The sequence below is a fragment of the Mercenaria mercenaria genome, unplaced genomic scaffold (assembly GCF_021730395.1).
Source record: "Mercenaria mercenaria strain notata unplaced genomic scaffold, MADL_Memer_1 contig_886, whole genome shotgun sequence".
In the NCBI taxonomy this organism is placed as follows: Eukaryota; Metazoa; Mollusca; class Bivalvia; order Venerida; family Veneridae; genus Mercenaria; species Mercenaria mercenaria.
This window is the reverse complement of record NW_026463797.1, coordinates 20,687-39,308: the sequence shown is the minus strand read 5'-3', so window position 1 is coordinate 39,308 and position 18,622 is coordinate 20,687. Positions and strand designations below refer to the sequence as shown.

At 34.0% G+C, this 18,622-nt stretch overlaps 1 protein-coding gene across 5 annotated transcripts; it reads right to left on the bottom strand.

Annotated features, from left to right (window-relative positions):
- Positions 1 to 406: 406 nt before the first annotated feature.
- On the bottom strand, positions 407 to 18,175 carry LOC128554937 (uncharacterized). Of its 5 annotated transcripts, XR_008369734.1 has the most exons (10): positions 18,051 to 18,175; positions 15,803 to 16,466; positions 15,199 to 15,252; positions 11,668 to 12,153; positions 11,441 to 11,497; positions 10,631 to 11,119; positions 7,721 to 7,769; positions 2,190 to 2,335; positions 1,468 to 1,750; positions 407 to 942 (listed from the first exon to the last, which is right to left on the bottom strand). XR_008369734.1 is itself a non-coding variant. In XM_053536270.1 (9 exons), the coding sequence occupies exons 2-9, from the start codon at positions 16,464 to 16,466 to the stop codon at positions 1,725 to 1,727; spliced, it is 1,971 nt and encodes a 656-aa protein (XP_053392245.1). In that variant the 5' UTR covers positions 18,051 to 18,175; the 3' UTR covers positions 407 to 1,724. The 5 variants fall into 5 exon arrangements, 1 of the variants encoding a protein (XP_053392245.1); XM_053536270.1 differs by having other exon boundaries at positions 407 to 1,750; XR_008369737.1 differs by lacking the exons at positions 407 to 942; positions 1,468 to 1,750 and adding an exon at positions 8,577 to 8,691 and having other exon boundaries at positions 2,236 to 2,335; positions 7,721 to 7,781.
- Between the last annotated feature and the right edge of the window lie 447 nt (positions 18,176 to 18,622).

Genomic DNA, 18,622 nt, shown 5'->3' with positions numbered 1-18,622 from the left:
TCTTTTGTCAAAATATGGAGGTATCGACCTTGCATACACCTTTGATAATTTCAAGCGAGTTTTAAGAATTTTTTGAACACATCCCGAAGAAATACCCACTGTTACAGCTATTTCTGAAACGGTATATCTCAAGCCTTCTGCTATAATGCTAGCTACAGCAGCAATAATGTGAGAGGCTGCTGAATTTTATGATAAAATATATGATAAAAGAGACGATTTCAATTTTGAAGTTGTCTACTACCTACACCCGGATGGGGGTGTCATTCGAGCGGCACCTGACGGTGTCTATATTTTACAAATTATTCCTTTTGCAAGAGCTTGCATAAAGTTAAAGGATTTTTATGATAGAAATCTTCATATTACCTTAAAGTTTTTTATAACAGGGTTACCCATATCATAAAGTACGGAAGGTTTTCACTAAGTTTTATTTCAGATAATGGAAAATAACACAAACTTAAAAAATTTCTAAACCTTGGTCTTACACAACACCCATACTATGCAGTGTATAGACTTCGGATAATAATGTTTATTATTTTAATCAATGTGTAATTTTTTTACACTAAATATATATTTTACTTGACTTAGTTTGCTATTTTGTCATGAATGTTAGAGCCTTTCTCAGCGAAGAGTTATTTTATTTACAATGTCTTGTTGAAAGTATGGTAAGTGCAAGGATGACATGCCCTGAACGTTTTTAAATCCTTAGTTTCATTTTTTTCCTTGTCCTTTTTCATGTTCATGAGTATATTGTCTCATTTTATTTGTTGATGTTTCTTTCCTCTCCTTCTCCACCATCGCCCCCTTGCATTTACGCTCACTGTCCTTTTGCCATAAGTGAGTTTGGTGTCCACCATTTTTTGCATGCCTGTCATCCCTGTGCGGTACCCAAATTTGTTGTTTTTTCCTGCTTGTCTACCCTTACATTTTATCGTTAGGGGCACCCTATATGAGGTAGAACATGGACTATAGTTTCCGCTTACATATATATAAACATTAAGATGGAAAAGAATCAACATTTTAAATTCTTGCAGAATCTGCTTGGATGGTTTATTCAGGAAACAAAGCATCTTTACTCTTTTGTAGTAACACCGCTCAAGATGATCATAGTCTGATTTGAAATCATACATCGAGTAGTATATTTATCACATTTTCACTCGCTGATATTATTCGACAGTCATACTTATATACGTACAATGTAGATACATGTAGTTTTCACTTTTCTTTTATCTAATTGAAAGGGGGCTATTCCAGATTTATTGTGGAAATCAAAAACAAACAAAACAGAGCGCGTGCATAGCAGTTCACAGAATTTGACCGTCGCTGACAATTACATATTAATATTAGCGGTACAATCAAGATTGAAAATTTTTGTCGTTAAATAACACACAGTCGATCATGGCTCTAAAACATGTACAATGTATTGACTTTTAAAAATATAGTATATTATCAACAATATAGTCAACTTACAGTTATGGCTTATTGCTGTTTTTTCAAAACACAGATGTAATTATAGAAACCAGCTGCTATCACGACTTTATTTTCGTTATCAAAAAGCAATGTTCCTGGATATTCTAAGCCATCTGATTCGTCTGCTATAATTCCAAATATCCGTTTACCATCAGAACTTAATTGTAATATTTTGGATGGGGTTTCGTAGCAAGATACCAGGACATGACCTTCGCCATCTACACAAACTCCACTGGCTTCATGGAGTTCTGAATCATTCAATGTGTACAAGTGGTTCCCCGAACTGTCAAGAGTAACAATAATTCCTTGAAGGCCTACGAGATATATCAAACTGCTAGCATCATTTAATGCAATATTTTGGAAGTAAGGATTGCCAGACTGGTGTGTATACAAAACGCATTGCTTTGTACCATTTGTACTATATACATGGATGGAACAGTCATCTATAACATATAACTTGTTATCACGACAGGTCACACCTTTACAATGATGATCTGTATCAACAGATTCGATCAGTGTCATATTACCTCCGACATCCACAAACTGCAATGTACCACGGTATATAGTTACAACTGCTTTATTGTTACCAATGTAACAAACATCCCTAGGACAGTAAGGTAAATCACACACACTGATCACCTGGTACCTATCATCAAGTTTCTTCAGTTTGTTGTTTCTATTATCTGCTAAAATAATCCCCCCTGAAGGCAAAAGACAACTACCTCGAATGACACAATGCGCTTTGTCTCCATTTACACAAACGTTGTGTTGCGTTATTTCACATTGGACCGGCCTCGACTGTGAAGGCTTTAGTCTTCGTGCAGATTGTGTTGGTGCACTGGGGAAACTTGCTTGGGTATGTTTAACTCTAAAATTATAAAATGAATAATTAACAAGTTTCGAAATGAAGTTGTTAAGAAAGCCTCTTATTTTATCTGATTAGTATTTATTTTGGAAGCTTCACACAAACTATGATTTTATCCACAAAATGCATAAACTTATTGACATCAACCTGTTGTAAATTGATTGTAATACTTATGATATAAGTATTATATTAGTCTTTGTCTGATCATTTCTTACAGTTATTTAAAACATCTTATGTCCTCATTTGCATACATCAGTGTGCAGTTGCTTTAGACATTGCGTCAGAGATACTTACTGACATGGGTTGTTTTAAATTGTACATTATAGAATGACTTTGATCGCAATGTCTATGGTCAAACTTTGCATCCAAAAAGGAGTTTCCGGTCTTTTCACCCGTGCTGGAAATGGTGTCATACCACTACATTTAACTAGTAGATTCGTATATTACTTGATACAAATCTTAACAGTGGCTCTTTGTTTCATTCCTTCATACGGTTTTTATAGAGAAAGTTACGCTACAGATAATAAAACTAAACCGAAATTCTACCTTGTTATGCGCCTTTCAAACGTCATGACGTAATTTATATTTACGTATGTAAATATTATGCGTTTCTTTAACACCAATTACTACAGCGGAACCTCTCTAATCCGAACATGATCTGACCAGAAAAAAGTTCAGATTACAAGGGTTTTCTGATTAGAAATATTTCTATTTCTGACCGAAAATTTATGCTCTTTGTTTTACAAGCTGTATATATCTATCTACTTGTGAATGGATTAATAAACATGATTAGAGTATAAGCAACATGTAGCTCTGTCCAGTGTGTTTTCAATTATCATATTAAATTTACTTTTCTTATTGATTTTAACATTCTTAAATTCGCAGAAAGTAGCTAAAAAGAGAATAGTTTACTAGTCCGGTTATTCTAATATCTGGTTTAGTACCACTTACATGGAATCAAATACCTGCTCTAAATGAACAAATTGCACAAAAATATGCAAGGGAGGTCCAGAATTAGAAAATTTATGAGGCTCTTTTACACTGGCAGTACTTATCACAAATGTATCTATTCTTATAAATTTCAATTGTATCTTTCAAGTTTGTGGTAATTGCATGCATCTACAAAATAAACATCAGACATGACATGTGACTACCAGTGTTACGGAGCTTGCTGTTTGTTCACACTTCTAAAAGAGCAAGAATTAAAACTGTACACAGACTGAACAGTGTGGAAGATGAAAAATCTCAAAAGTATGTTCATGTTTTTGGAGTAGAGAGGTAATGGATTACAAGGTTATTTTTCACAATAGAGAATGAATAAAAATATCGAGACCAAACAATTCGTTCGGTTTAGAGAGGTGTCTGGATAAGAAGGGTTTGGATTAAGGAGGATCCACTTACACTGTGTTAGGAATCAATGCTCTGAGAAAACTATTTCTTTACTTAATTTATTCTTAAACTGTATTGAAATACAGAAATCAAGAAACAGAGTGATCTTGGCGCCCACCAATGTGCCATTTTTGAGTGTTCTAAATTTCAAGACTTATTGACTAGCTCAAGGACAAATTTCATTTCCGTACACAACACTGTGCATATGGTCCAAATTCGAAAGCTGTAGCTTGAGAAATGTGAAAGTAGGTCACTAGATCAATTTCAAGGACAAAGTTCTTTGTACACAAAACTATGCATGTGCATCAAGTTTGAAGGCTGTAGTTTGAGAAATTTGAAAGTAGGTTACTAGGTCAATCTTAAGGTCAAAGTTTACTTCGGTACACAAAACTATGCAAGTGGTCCAAATTTGAAGGCTGTAGCTTGAGAAATGTGAAAGTAGGTCACTAGGTCAAAATCAAGGTCAAATTACACTTCAGAACACACATCTATGCATGTGGTCCAAATTTAAAGCCTGTACCTTAAAAATGTGAAAGTAGGTCACTAGGTCAATGTCGAGGTCAAAGTTTGTTTCGGTACACAATCCTATGCATATGGACTAAATTTGAAGCCTGTAGCTATAAAAATGTGAAAGTAGGTCACTAGGTCAATCTTAAGGTAAAGTTCATTTCGGTACACAAAACTAGGCAAGTGGTCCAAATTTGAAGGCTTTAGCTCGAGAAATGTTAAAGTAAGTCACTAGGTCTAAATCAAGGTCAAATTTTATTTCGGAACACAGAACTATGCATGTGGTACAAATTTGAAGCCTGTACCTTCAAAAATGTGTAAGTAGGTCACTAGGTCAATGTAAAGGTCAAAGTTTGTTTCGATACACAAAACTATGCATTTGTCCAAATTTGAAGGGTGTAGCTTGAGAAATGTGAAAGTAGGTCACTAGGTCAAAATCACGGTCAAATTTCATTCGGAACACGAAACTATGCATGTGGTCCAAATTTGAAGCCTGTACCTTCAAAAATGTGAAAGTAGGTCACTAGGTCAATGTCAAGGTCAAAGTTTTTTTCAGTGCACAAAACTATGCATGTGGTCCAAATTTGAAGGCTGTAGCTACAGAAATGTAAAAGTAGGTCACTAGGTCAAAATCAAGGTCAACTCATGTCAAGGTTCATCTTGCCACTCAAAACCATACATGTGGTCCAAATTTGAATGTTGTAGGTTATTGACAAGAAGATTTTAAAAGCTTTTCCCTATATAAGTCTATATGAACTATGTGACCCCCAGGGCGGGGCTATATTTGACCCTAGGGGGATAATTTGAACAAACTTGGTAGAGAACCACTGGATGATGCAACATTACAAATGCCAAAGCCCTAGGCTTTGTGGTTTGGACAAGAAGATTTTCAAAGTTTTTCCCTATATAAGTCTATGTAAGCCATGTGACCCCCGGGACGGGGCCATATTTGACCCTAGGGGGATAATTTGAACAATCTTAGTAGAAGACCACTAGATGATGTCACATACAAAATATCAAAGTCCAAGGCCCTCTTTACTGCCTAAACACATACCCTTTAGCTTGACATTCACATCCGCATTTACATGCCTATTTGGAGAACTATCCCGCAACGGACAAAGCTGATTATGACAGTGAACATGTTGAATATCTTTCTTTCTGTACATATACATGTACTTTGACATAAAACGCATGTAGGACATTATGAAATAACAAACATAAAATGTAAAAGCTTGTAAAATCAAATGTTTGTAAGAAGTATAATCATCATTTTCATATTTTTAGAAATTACTTGTCTGTTTTACTCCTTTTAAATATGTGTTGCCTCTTAAAAATTATATATCAATAAGTTTTTAACTACGGTCACTTTTGCAAAATACATTTTATTTACATATATGAGAGTATTGCATTAATAAACAAGAGGACCATGATGGTCCTGAATCGCTTACCTCTTCCCACATGATCCAGTTTTGAGTATGACGTCGTTTTTTCTATTATTTGACATAGTGACCTAGTTTTTGAGCTCATGTGACCCAGTTTTGAACTTGACCTAGATATTATAAAGATAAAAATTCTGACCAATTTTCATGAAGATCCATTGAAAAATATGGTCTCTAGAGAGGTCACAAGATTTTTCTATTATTTGACCTATTGACCTAGTTTTTTAAGGCACGTGACCCAGTTTCAAACTTGACCTAGATATCATCAAGGTGAACATTTTGACCAATTTCATGAAGATCCATTCAAGGGTATGGCCTCTGGAGAGGTCACAAGGTTTTTCTATTTCAAGACCTACTGACCTAGTTTTTGATCGCAGCTGACCCAGTTTCAAACTTGACCTAGATATCATCAAGATAAACATTCAGACCAACTTTCATACAGATCCCATGAAAAATATGGCCTCTAGAGAGGTCACAACGTTTTTTCATTATTTGACCTACTGACCTACTTTTTGATGGCACGTGACCCACTTTCGAACTTGACTTAGATATCATCAAGGTGAACATTCTGACCAATTTTTATGGAGATCCATTCACAAGTATGGCCTCTAGAGAGGTCACAAGGTTTTTCTATTTTTAGACCTACTGACCTAGTTTTTGACCGCACATGACCCTGTTTCGAATTTGACCTAGATATCATCAAGATGAACATTCAGACCAACTTTCATGAAGATCCATTGAAAAATATGGCCTTTAGAGAGGTCACAAGGTTTTTCTATTATTTGACCTACTGACCTAGTTTTTGATGGCACGTGACCCACTTTTGAACTTGACCTAGATATCATCAAGGTGAACATTCTGACAAATTTTCATGAAGATTTCATGAAATATATGGCCTCTAGAGAGGTCACAAGGTTTTTCTATTTTTAGACCTACTGACCTAGTTTTTGAACGCACGTGACCCAGTTTCAAACTTGACCTAGATATCATCAAGATGAACATTCAGACCAACTTTCACACAGATCCCACGAAAAATATGGCCTTTAGAGAGGTCACAAGGTTTTTCTATTATTTGACCTACTGACCTAGTTTTTGAAGGTACGTGACCTAGTTTCGAACTTGACCTAGATATCATCAAGATGAACGTTCTGACCAATTTTCATGAAGATCTTGTGAAATATATGGCCTCTAGAAAGGTCACAAGGTTTTTCTATTTTTAGACCTACTGACCTAGTTTTTGATGGCACGTGACCCAGTTTCGAACTTGACCTAGATATCATCAAGATGAACATTCAGACCAACTTTCATACAGATCCCATGAAAAATATGGCCTTTAGAGAGGTCACAAGGTTTTTCTATTATTTGACCTACTGACCTAGTTTTTGATGGCACGTGACCCAGTTTCGAACTTGACCTAGATATCATCAAGGCGAACGTTCTGACCAACTTTCATGAAGATCTTGTAAAATTTATGGCCTCTAGAGAGGTCACAATGTTTTTCTATTTTTAGACCTACTGACCTAGTTTTTGACCGCACGTGACCCAGTTTCGAACTTGACCTAGATATCATCAAGATGAACATTCTGACCAATTTTCATGAAGATCCATTGAAAATTATGGCCTCTAGAGAGGTCACAAGGTTTTTCTATTTTTAGACCTACTGACCTAGTTTTTGATGGCACGTGACCCAGTTTCGAACTTGACCTAGATATCATCAAGATGAACATTCTGACCAACTTTCATAAAGATCCCATGAAAAATGTGACCTCTAGAGTGGTCACAAGCAAAAGTTTACGGACGCACGCACGGACGCACGGACGGACGAACGGACGGACGACGGACGACGGACACCGCGCGATCACAAAAGCTCACCTTGTCACTTTGTGACAGGTGAGCTAAAAAGTAATTAGGTCCCTTTAAAATCATGCACATTTGAACTTATCTACTAGTATTTCTTATTTTGATACTTCATAAACATTTCTCCTATTTAAAATAAAAGTGAGTCACCCCCTCCCCCGCCTCCCTACTAAAGAAGGAATTGTTTTTATAATACCTTCGAACCCTTTCATGTCCATGAATGCTAGACATCTGATCTGGTACAACTGAAAAAGAAACTAGTAAAGCAATTATTTTCTCTTTGTGAATAAAGATTCAGAATTTGCAGGCTAGCACAAAAAGTACAGCAATGGTTCTTCAATTCTTCACAAATATGAATTACGAAAGGTACTTTAACATGAACTATATTCCTTTGACTACTCCCAACATTCTACAATGGAGTGAATAAGTATAGTGTTCCAGAAAGTTTAGAACGTGTGCGGACTGTCCTTAATAAAACCTGGTGCAGTTAAAACAGTCACGTGATAAATATTTACGACAACAGAAAGCAATTCTTGGTTCCTATAAAATATGAATAAAATCAATAGTGATGAGTACCAGAGCATAACAATGTATTATATTATTTACTGAAGAAAAAACTAATAGATTAGTCTAGAATTCTAGAACACTGTTCCGCGTAATCAAAGGAAGGCTGATTTCTGCTATGACCTGTTGGTTTGTTGGTGGGGCGACAACACGACAATACGAAAACTCTACACATTTTACAAGAAAACACTTTTCGTGTCGTGGGTATGAATGCCATGTTGGCGCCCCGTATTGGTCTTTCATTAGTTTTGTTGTCACTTCGCCCCGCCGACACAAAAACACGTTAAATGCCCTCTTTGTCGGGTTTTCGTGTTTTCGCACCGCCCACACGAAAACACGACAAAAATCTTCTTTGTCGAGTTTTCGTGTTTTAGTTTTTGCGTCTTCAACTAGACAAATTTACGCATAACAACTGCACATAAGAAAGACGCACAAAGAGATCTGGACAAATAATAGTCAATAAAACGCAAAGAAAGAAAATCACCTACTTTTTGCTTATCTAATGACAAATGACTTGAGCATACGGTGATATTGATAAAAAATATCTCTCGTTACAGCTCTTCTACTTCCAGTAAAGTAGCTGGGATCCTCTAGCTCTGCGGGCTGTTAAAAAAAATATCTACCGCCGTTTATATCTATCCACATGATCGGACTTTTTGTAATATAACGTGTGTACACATGATGTTATAACATATGTACACATCATGTAGAGATGGTACCTACCCAAGAAAATCTAAGGGGAACAACTCTGAATTGACCAATAAACTGAAGCCAATATGAAACATTGGTCAAAAGTGAAAGAAAAATCAAATAGGTCATTTTACCAACAACTGGTCAGGCAGACACAATATGACCTTCATTTGTTTAAATCTCTTTGTATTCAATATGCAACATGCAAATTTTTCTCATGACTTATACTGACAGTTATTTTATAACTTGTAGTGAGGCCCTGATAGAAAGTTTAGTAGTGCATGAAAATAAAGTAAAATAATGCACTAATGTACTAATTTGTTAGGCATTATCTGATTTTTGAAACTCGCTATAAGATTTTGTTAGTACTGAGAAGGATACTCCGTCACAAAACCTGATGCCATCATTGATAATTTAGTGTATAGATCTATAATGTTTGCAACCATGTTTCGATTCTGGCGTCACTTTCCCTTGGAAATGGTCTGTGAACTATTACAAATACTGTGTAAGACAGCCATTTAAATATTTCTAAGCTATGAAATAAATAGATTTATTTCTCCCTAAATCTCGAATTCAGTTAATAAATTTTGAGCATGTAAAGGACAATTTGTTTTATCTTTCAAGCGCGGTATGTCACATTCCTTTTTAAAGATAGTAGGTGTCATTTGTGAAAATAAATTAAAGCAGCATGCCTCCAGAATTGGCTAAAAACATCTTTCTTTCAAATCGAAGTTTGGTCTTATTATGAATATTAGAACATGTAGAATATGAATTTTTGTTTCTAAAATATGTATGCATCAGCTAAATCTCGAAAGCGATTTTAAAAGCATTATTTTGTTTGAAACTCTGTACACGTAACTCCACGGGGTCGAGCATTTTACTTCACGATAACTTAAATTAGACTTTAAAATGATACTTGGTGCAGTTACTTGTTGCCGTAGCCCCATACGTTTGAGGATGATTCAACAAATTCTGTCATTGGTCTCCGTATGCATAAATTATGAAAATTCTGCTGACATCATGCCGTACATACTTCGCCAGATACTCCCAATGTTGAAAATATTGCAAATCATGTGCATTTAAAAAGAAGATACATAGATAAATATGTTTCACACACATAACCAAATAAAAATTAACGAAAAATACTTTTGAAAAAGACGTTCGATATTTTCAAGAAAAATAAAATAAAAATAGAACGTTGACAGCAGAAAGACAAAATATGTATTCCCAAACAACATAACATTAGTATCAAATATTTCCAACTTCCTCTTAACAATACAGTGTATATATATTATAAAACTGAAATAATTTATGAGCTTTAGAATTCTGGTCTACAAACATGTTTGATGCACCTTAAATCGATTTAATTGAACATTCGATATCAGTTATATTAAATTTTCGTGCTGTTATGTACAATGGTTTCTTAGAAAGACCATTTGTGACAAAATTTATCGAATCGCCTTTGTATGTACATATGTAACCACGACATGTACAATTTATATTCATTTTGAGAGTACGTATCAATATGAAACGCATTCTGTTCGTAGTTTAATTAATTTTATGTTTGCAACACGTGGCCACGTCTACTTGTCATGAAAATGTTATACTTCGACACATCGAGACATAAAAGCTTCAGGATGTGATCGGCGGAACTTCAAATTGACTTCGACATAGATGAAGTCTTAGTAAGTCGAATCTGACTTAAACGGGATGAAATTACATAAAATAAGAAATTTTGAGGGTACTTAGATAGCTGGAATTTCGAGATTAGTGAGTACGACATACCGAGTTTCAACTGTACTTAAAATTTATAACAATGAAGATCATTTGAGCATTCAAAGTTCCTACTTACTTTCTGTATTCTGAAGTACCATCTCCTGTTTGATGGTAGTGGTACGTTCGGGCATGTCTACTCTGTGTTCAAGCAAAGGGTGTGGTGAAATCTCCACGCAACATTTGTCAAGTTTGCTTCTTTCGCACGTAATTATCGCGTTCATCTGTCCTGCCGTAATGGCATTATACACATGGTTAAACATGCTGTACCATTTGTATACGTCTTCTTTACTGTAACAGTACTGTCCGGCAAACTCATCAATGATTACCAAACAGGTATTTTTCAAATCAGTTGTCTTAAAATCGTTTGGTTCAGCCAGAAGTACACATTGTGAAGGTTCATAAGAAGAAGCTAAGGCAACTGCTACTGATGTCTTTCCGCATTTCTTGGGACCTGTCAGCACAATAGCTTTACATGCCTTGAATTTAAGTCTACTTTTCCTGAGGATTTCTTCGTCAACCTGAACGCTGCAGATTCTATATTGCTTCAGGAAGTTGCAGGTCATGACTTGTATTGAAATAATAAACAAAACACTTAAATATTATACAATCATTGAAAGACTTGCCAAAAAGCAATATCAATAACTGTTTAATTTTCACAGTTTTATTTTTCAATTATTGGACTGATTAGCGTAGTTACAATGTAACATTTGTTGAATATAGACCATTCATTGCCTAATTATTTATATAAGGAGTCATATAATAATATTACATATTTACCGCTATCAAATATAATTTCGAATACATTAATCGCTATGCAATAAATAAGAATAAATGATTACGTATATATACTAGCAATTATAAACATTGTAATATTGAATATGTTTACCTTTCAAGTTGTTTCTAACTGCCAAACAAGTTGAGTGCACATCCTGATTTCTGCACTCTGAAATCAATAAATAAATGTTTCATGAAGGTACGTATTCTTGTATGTATGTATCTTGTATATATAAGTAATATAAATATATGTAGTATTATTATTACGGTATTTCTGAATACAGAAATATATCTTATATGTGAACGACAAAAGTAATAATCTGAACTAAACTGTCGTACCAAGTGTAAGGTCTGCCGGATGAGTTTCGCTTGTATCATCAAACACCTTGACAACGTCTTCAAGGATATCGTGATCATGAAGTTGTTTACATACCGCCAGAATCTTCGAGTCTGTTATCATGACTATATCTAAACATCTGTCACCGTCTTCTTTCGTAGTATGCATCATACTGTTGAATATATCAGCCATACTTTTAGCCTTGTTTTCATCATACGAAAAACTTCCAAACGGATTTATGCATAGAACCAAATCAACATCTTCAGGATCGATATGGCGCCAGTCCGAAGACTTGTGCATTTCGACACTTCGTTTATAATTGTAATTCATTCCTTTTATGGCCGCAAGAGTTGTTTCAAAGTAACGACTGTTGTCACTTCCGGTTACAATCACGCGATGATTATCTCTTAGCTTTGTTCGGATGTCGGCAACTTCTGAAGGTGCATTAAAACTGTCTGGAAATTCCTTGAGTGTCGCTTCAAAACTTGCTGATAGATACAAATAGATAATCTTACAGTAGTATTGTTTGCGTGTATGATTTGGTATGGTTTTAGTTGTAGTATTATACAATAATTATTAAACGAAATGGAATCAATAATAAATTAGGAATATTGATATTGTAAAGGCTATGAGCCTTTAAAATATATATAGATCTACTCTCTTGCAGTTTTTCTTAAAGAGAATTCCTACAGTTTTTTTATTACATAGATTTTTTTTCAAATTCACATATCTTGCTGAAAACAATGAACAAATTCTTTCTACAGATTCTATTATATATTAATTTCATATCATAGTCATATTTGTAATACAATATCATTACAATGATGGGTACAAATGAAAATCAAAGGCCTGAAGGGCCTGAGTCGGCTAATGATTGATGTACTGGCAGTATAGTCTACCAGTTTCAGTTTGTTTTTAGTTTTTTTCTTAAAAAATTTCATAACACAGCTCGATATTTACCCAAAATATTATATCCGGATACGATTACACTTTTCTCCAGTTTCAACAATATATTTTACAAATTGTGATGATACGAAGACATTTAGCAGCAATTGGCAGTATCTGACATTGAAGTTTACGGTTAAATTACCTCTTATTTAAATCTTTTCATAAAAAAAGTTGTTTCGTTTCGTGAAAGCAGCCAAACATAGACGATCTACTTTCGATTTCAAAAACTACAAGTAATTACAATTTAATGTTTCGCCGATTTGTTTATTTCTCGAAAAATAAGAATTAAAATCATTTTTAATATCAGTAGTAACTAAACAAACCAGTAAGAGCTTCTTCTTCCGATAATTTATCCGTTTACTGACTGCAAAATTCAACCCACGCAAAGTTTATAGAAATCATACGATGCGTGTTTACGTTCAATGTGGGAGAATTAAGGCTGATCGGCTATGTTACCTAACGCATCCAGACGATTCAGATTTTGTTTTTAAAAAAGCATTGTGTGCGTTTCTGTAATTTTATATACGTTTTTATACGCTTAGAAATTATTAGACATGCGTATTTGCATTATTTCTATACGTAATTTACGCTAATACGCATCTTATCTGGAGCCCTGTGGAACTATTTTTTGTCTTTCGCTGGATGTTACCCAAGCTTTGTAAGCCTGCGCAATTCTTAAAATGCACATCTATGCTTAATGAATTACATTCGATTATTGCACAATTACAAGTCATAAATATGACAGATTACATCGTATATTGGTCACAGCAAAGGGAATTGACACAACTTAACTTCATTCATGCAGTGAACTGTTTGAAGTTTGAGAAATCTAATGGAACTACATCCCTTCACGTGTTATTCTGTCCATTTAGAGAATCGCTGAACAGCAAGGACTCGTCAAAAGGCTTTCAGCCTTTAGCCGACTCAAAAATTGTTTCATATTCACTTTGTGAACTTTTTTCAATGACAAATACTCACAGTAAAGAATTTTTTTCTTAATTTGAAACAAAAAACTGTTTCATAAATTTATTTTTTTCCCTGTTTTCCTTGTGTATAGATAATTGTGTTGTGAAACATAAAAATGTCCAAAAAAGTATGGGTCACCAGGCTAAATTGTATGTTAAGACCGCTTGAGTACAACACATGTTCGGACGACAAAATGGCCTGAACTTGACCAAATTGATCATATTTGCTAGAGGTTAAAAAATTCTTAATCCTTAAAGTTTCTATAATTGAATACCGAATGATTTAAAAGGATATATTGTTTTATCAATACAAAGTTAATTGTCTAACATTATATGAACAATACTGTCTTTGTACTAAAATGCGATGTCAAAACACAGCCACAAAGGCAAGCTGCATGATACATGTCAAACATGATACATGTCAATACAACATAAATTAGTATCAACATTTGATTACTGAAAAATGTTACTTTATACAAGATTCCTCATATTTAAGATTATCTGTCACATGTTTCAACAAATGTTGACTTCACTTCACTTTTTCCATGGATAGTATCGGCTGCGCAGAAAGATGCGCATAAAAACTATAGGGAATCCCTTTAAAGAATGGCTATGTACGATATAAATTTTATCTTTTATGGTGAAATTTGATATGTAAATATGCATATGAGACTCAAATAAATAAATAAATAAATAAATAAATAAATGTAAATTGAAGTAGCTCTAGATTGCTAATTAGAGTCTCACAGATTTACATGTATAAAACCCTGCTACATGCAGCCATGTAAGCAATGTTACAAACAGAAGTTTTCTTGAGACTCATTTCTGCCATATACTTTTAGTTCAACCAAGTACGCCCAAGCTGTCAAACCAGTGGCGGTAACATTTTAACCCGATGTGCAAAAACTTGAACAATTTTTGTAGTACAACATCCAAGAAACATTTTCTTGTATTAAAATTAAATACATATAAGGAAGAGAGATGCCGCCATAGGAGTGACTATGGTCTCTTGAGCCCAGGTTGTTCGAGGAATCAGTATTTTCTGGCAAAATTTGAACAATCTTAATAGTCAATTTCGAAATATTCGTGTGAAATTATTTCGAAATCGGGAAATCAGTTTCTTAGAAGAAAAGAAAGTTTCCCCATTTCATTTTATTATAGAGAAAAAAAAGGGAAAGAGTCCCCATGTATTTAACGTTTTAAACAGGTATGGTAGAAAGTCACTACGATAAAATTTACATAAATATTATGTAACACTATTTCAAAATCGGACACGCAGTTTAGAAGATGTCGTTTAAATATTTATTTAGCTTAAACTATGTGTAGCCAAGGGGAACATTACGAAAACTTTGAAAACATGTGAACTATCTAAGCAATATCTGTGCCAAGTTACGCCAACTTACATTGATAATCCTAGAGGAAAATGTGAACGGAAGATGGACGCATGTATTGAACGGTGAATGCAAGTGATCTTAATAGCTCGAGCTTGAGCACCGTGCTCTGGCAAGTGATTACGAGAAATTCCGTCTTCAAAGTCATTTGCAGAATCAATTATACAATAAAACTACATATATTATGGTAGTCCTTTATAACACAAACCATAACAAATTATATACTAACCTTGAAGTTTCATCAGGATGCTGTCTGCAGTTTTTATTCTTTTGTTTTTGTCCCCTTAAAAATGAAAACTATTTGAAACTCAAAATCTTTATAAAAAGACATTTTTCAAACTTTACATCGTAAAAGGGCAATCATATTGTTGTGGCATTGCCTTTTTAACTAATATTTTTTCAATTCAAAGTTTTAGAAAGGCAATTTACTTTTTTCAACACATTTAGCAATAATAAAAAGAAGAGATTACCTGCGTTTATGTCAAAGACTACGGGGTAAGTGCGTACTTGATGATAAACTTAATGTAATGTTCTTTTTCATTACCATCATTCACCATAACACGGACTGATGCTTTCCTATTAAAACTGTGACGTTTTATGCAACAAAACCACACTTTGTACATCATAACTATTAGGCAATACAATATCTGGTGCGCGCTCTCGTGCAATAACTCTTTCGCATCTGAGCCCCAAACAATGATTTTATTCAATGTAAATAGACAGAATGCCATGGAGTTGAACGCAGTATGATTATCTACAGATAAAGACGGGACTTTATGAACATTATTACCCATATAAGTTTTATACACAATATAACTGACTATAATATTTACCTGCAGGCCCTGGTTTTTCTACAGTCACCTTCCGTAGAATTGACGTCGCTTCCCTTGTATTGGATCCAACTTCATCTAATTTGATTTTCAGTTCCTGAATTGTGTCCGCCATTTGCCGAATTGTTTCTTCATACCATTTCCGTAAAGCATCACCAAGATCTGGTAGGTGACTAGTTTTAGCATCACAAATTTTCTGGCGAAACTCAGCTTCATGTGTAGCATTAAACATCTCCTTAGCTAAAGTCATGGCCGCTGTATCAAGGCGTCCCCAATAGATATCAAAATCTTCGTCGGACATGCTTGATGTGTTTGGAAGATGCTGCAATTGGTTTCTTATCCCACGAATTTCATTCATAAGATATGTTTGCATTGGCTGAAGACTTGCATCAAACATTTCCGTAATCAATGTAATAAGAAGGGTAACATCCCACTTGTTTACATCAGCGGTGCCTTGAACAGGATACAGTAAGTCATACTGATCATCTCTAATCTTTCTCTTCCTCTTAAGTTTCAACACGTCTGGGTGTCTATGAGAAAGGTATGCACCGATGCCCGTATAAGATATGCTAGAATCATCCTTAGCAAGCTTGATGAAAAATTCTCTTAGAGGTTCTGGACATATGTTCACCACAAAACACACAAGTCTGAAGTATTTATCCGCCATCTGTTCAGTATAAATAAAACAGAGATAGTGGCAATCTTTCTCTCACAACCAAATTCTAAGTATTGATATAGAGTTAATATAAGTTATTTTAAAATTGAATAATGACATTTAAATTCAAAGGAAATTACCGAGGGACTTTTAAAATGCACAAGTTACATAACGCTAAAATTGACAATGATAAGATCCTGCATATTTATTGAAATTTCAGACACATCAACAAATCCTGAAGCAATCGTACATATGTCATCGAAAATGTAAATTTGTTATTAAGAATATATTATTTGATTACAAAAACTTTTTGCAACAAACATCTTTAATTTTCACATATGTATTACCGAGAACCTTGAACGAATCAGAAATTTTCAATCTGGTTAAAATTATATGAAACTGGAGGTAGTGGTTAAATGAGATAGTAAAATAAAGGATATCAAACATACATATATGCATTTTAAATCTAATTACATTGCTCATTATAATATATTAAATAGAGAATATTACATGAGTGTCTTTTCATATTGAATTTATCAAACGAGTTGAATAAAATAATAAAATGCGAGGCTCTGCCGAGCATTTTATCAATTTTATTCAACGAGATTAATAAATTCAATGTGGATAGTCACAAATGTAATATTCTTTTTATCACATGTTAGCCATTCTTGTCGAAACATAAAAAAATCGACTTTCTTTTGCTATATAAACAAGTCAATTTGACCGACGTCGCCTATACTATAACGACGTTAACGTCAAAGCTTTATTACACTAGTGTATTATCGTTTTTATTTAATGGCTTTATTACACTCCTGCGACTTCATATATGTGATAATAAGACTTTCTAATGATTTCTTTATAAAGGCTATACGTATATTGTGAATAATACATAACACATTTGAAAACTTGACGTGTGTCCATAGGATACTGGTACCCTCACTTCCTGTCACTGTACATGGTTTCATGTCTCCAGGTGAAATATTTTTAAGATATATGCAATACTAACTTTTAAGCACTTATGTAAATTTTTCACTAAGTGGCGGAGAGAAATCCCAAACAGAACACCAAGTACACAACTTTAGATACATGGTACACAAAACGTTATGCCCTTAATGCATATTTTGACCAAGTCAAGGGCCATAACCCTGGTCTTGCAGAGTGATATCCAAATCAAAAACAAAGCTTAGGTACTTAAATTCACATGTTGAATAATATTTAATAATATTTTTACATGTTTTCATGACCCGAAGTCAAACATGTATTTGAAGTACGCTATATATTGTTGTGGTCAGCCTTAACTTGAATACAACACAAAGTGGGAACACAAATATAAGTAGGTGTGAAACCATTTGGCGCAATAAAACGTCTTAATATAAAGAAAAACTACGAAACAGAAATTTATTAAACATACATTTAAAAATTCTATAATAAATTAAAATAAATATATGTATAAACAACAGCAGTCGTTGACTGAAACATAAATGTTTAATGATAAAAGTTGAATCAAACTGCAATAATAAAGTTCTAACAGTATAAAGAAGAACTAGGCCTGCTAAATGATGAACAGCAGGGAAAATGTAAATAAGAAAATATTACCTTTGTAAGTTAAAAGGAAATTAACTCTAATCTTTCTTTGTCGTTCTGATTCTTTCCGTTTATAATTTATTAATCTATTTAATTATATTTTAATATTGAAAATACATGATTTATAAACAGCTTTTAATAGAAACAAATATAGGAAATTCCTGTTCTAAATTTAGCACAGTTTACACTATTTAAAGTAACATTTGAAATCAGGTCAGCTTATTAATAACGCGTTTTTTTTTGAAGGTTTTTCTTGATTTCTCTTTAGATATAAAACAAGAACATATTCTAAAGAACTTAAATGGCGGTGATGGGAGCATTTTGATATAACTGAAAACATCTTTTAAAAGTCAATACAAATTTAAAATTTAGCCATTTAGGGGCCGACCGTTTGATATTCTGGGGCGGAGAGGGGGCTCTCATTTAAAAAAAAATACTGTCTTGTTTTTGCTACGACCTGGTTTGTGGGAGCATTCTTTCGTTGATGATCAATGATCGATCCAAGATCCAAACAAAAGAACGTTCCCAGATATCAGGTATATCTAACGGTACATTATAGAATGAATAGAAGTAGGTTCCCAAAT

Excerpts from the sequence above, each read along its gene's own strand:
- LOC128554937 (XM_053536270.1), bottom strand. The coding sequence starts at position 16,466 with ATGGCGGATAAATACTTCAGACTTGTGTGTTTTGTGGTGAACATATGT. Across the intron at positions 12,154-15,198 it reads CATCCTGATGAAACTTCAAG|CAAGTTTTGAAGCGACACTC; the intron begins GTTAGTATATAA and ends TGTATCTATCAG. Across the intron at positions 2,336-7,720 it reads GGACATGAAAGGGTTCGAAG|AGTTAAACATACCCAAGCAA; the intron begins GTATTATAAAAA and ends TTATAATTTTAG.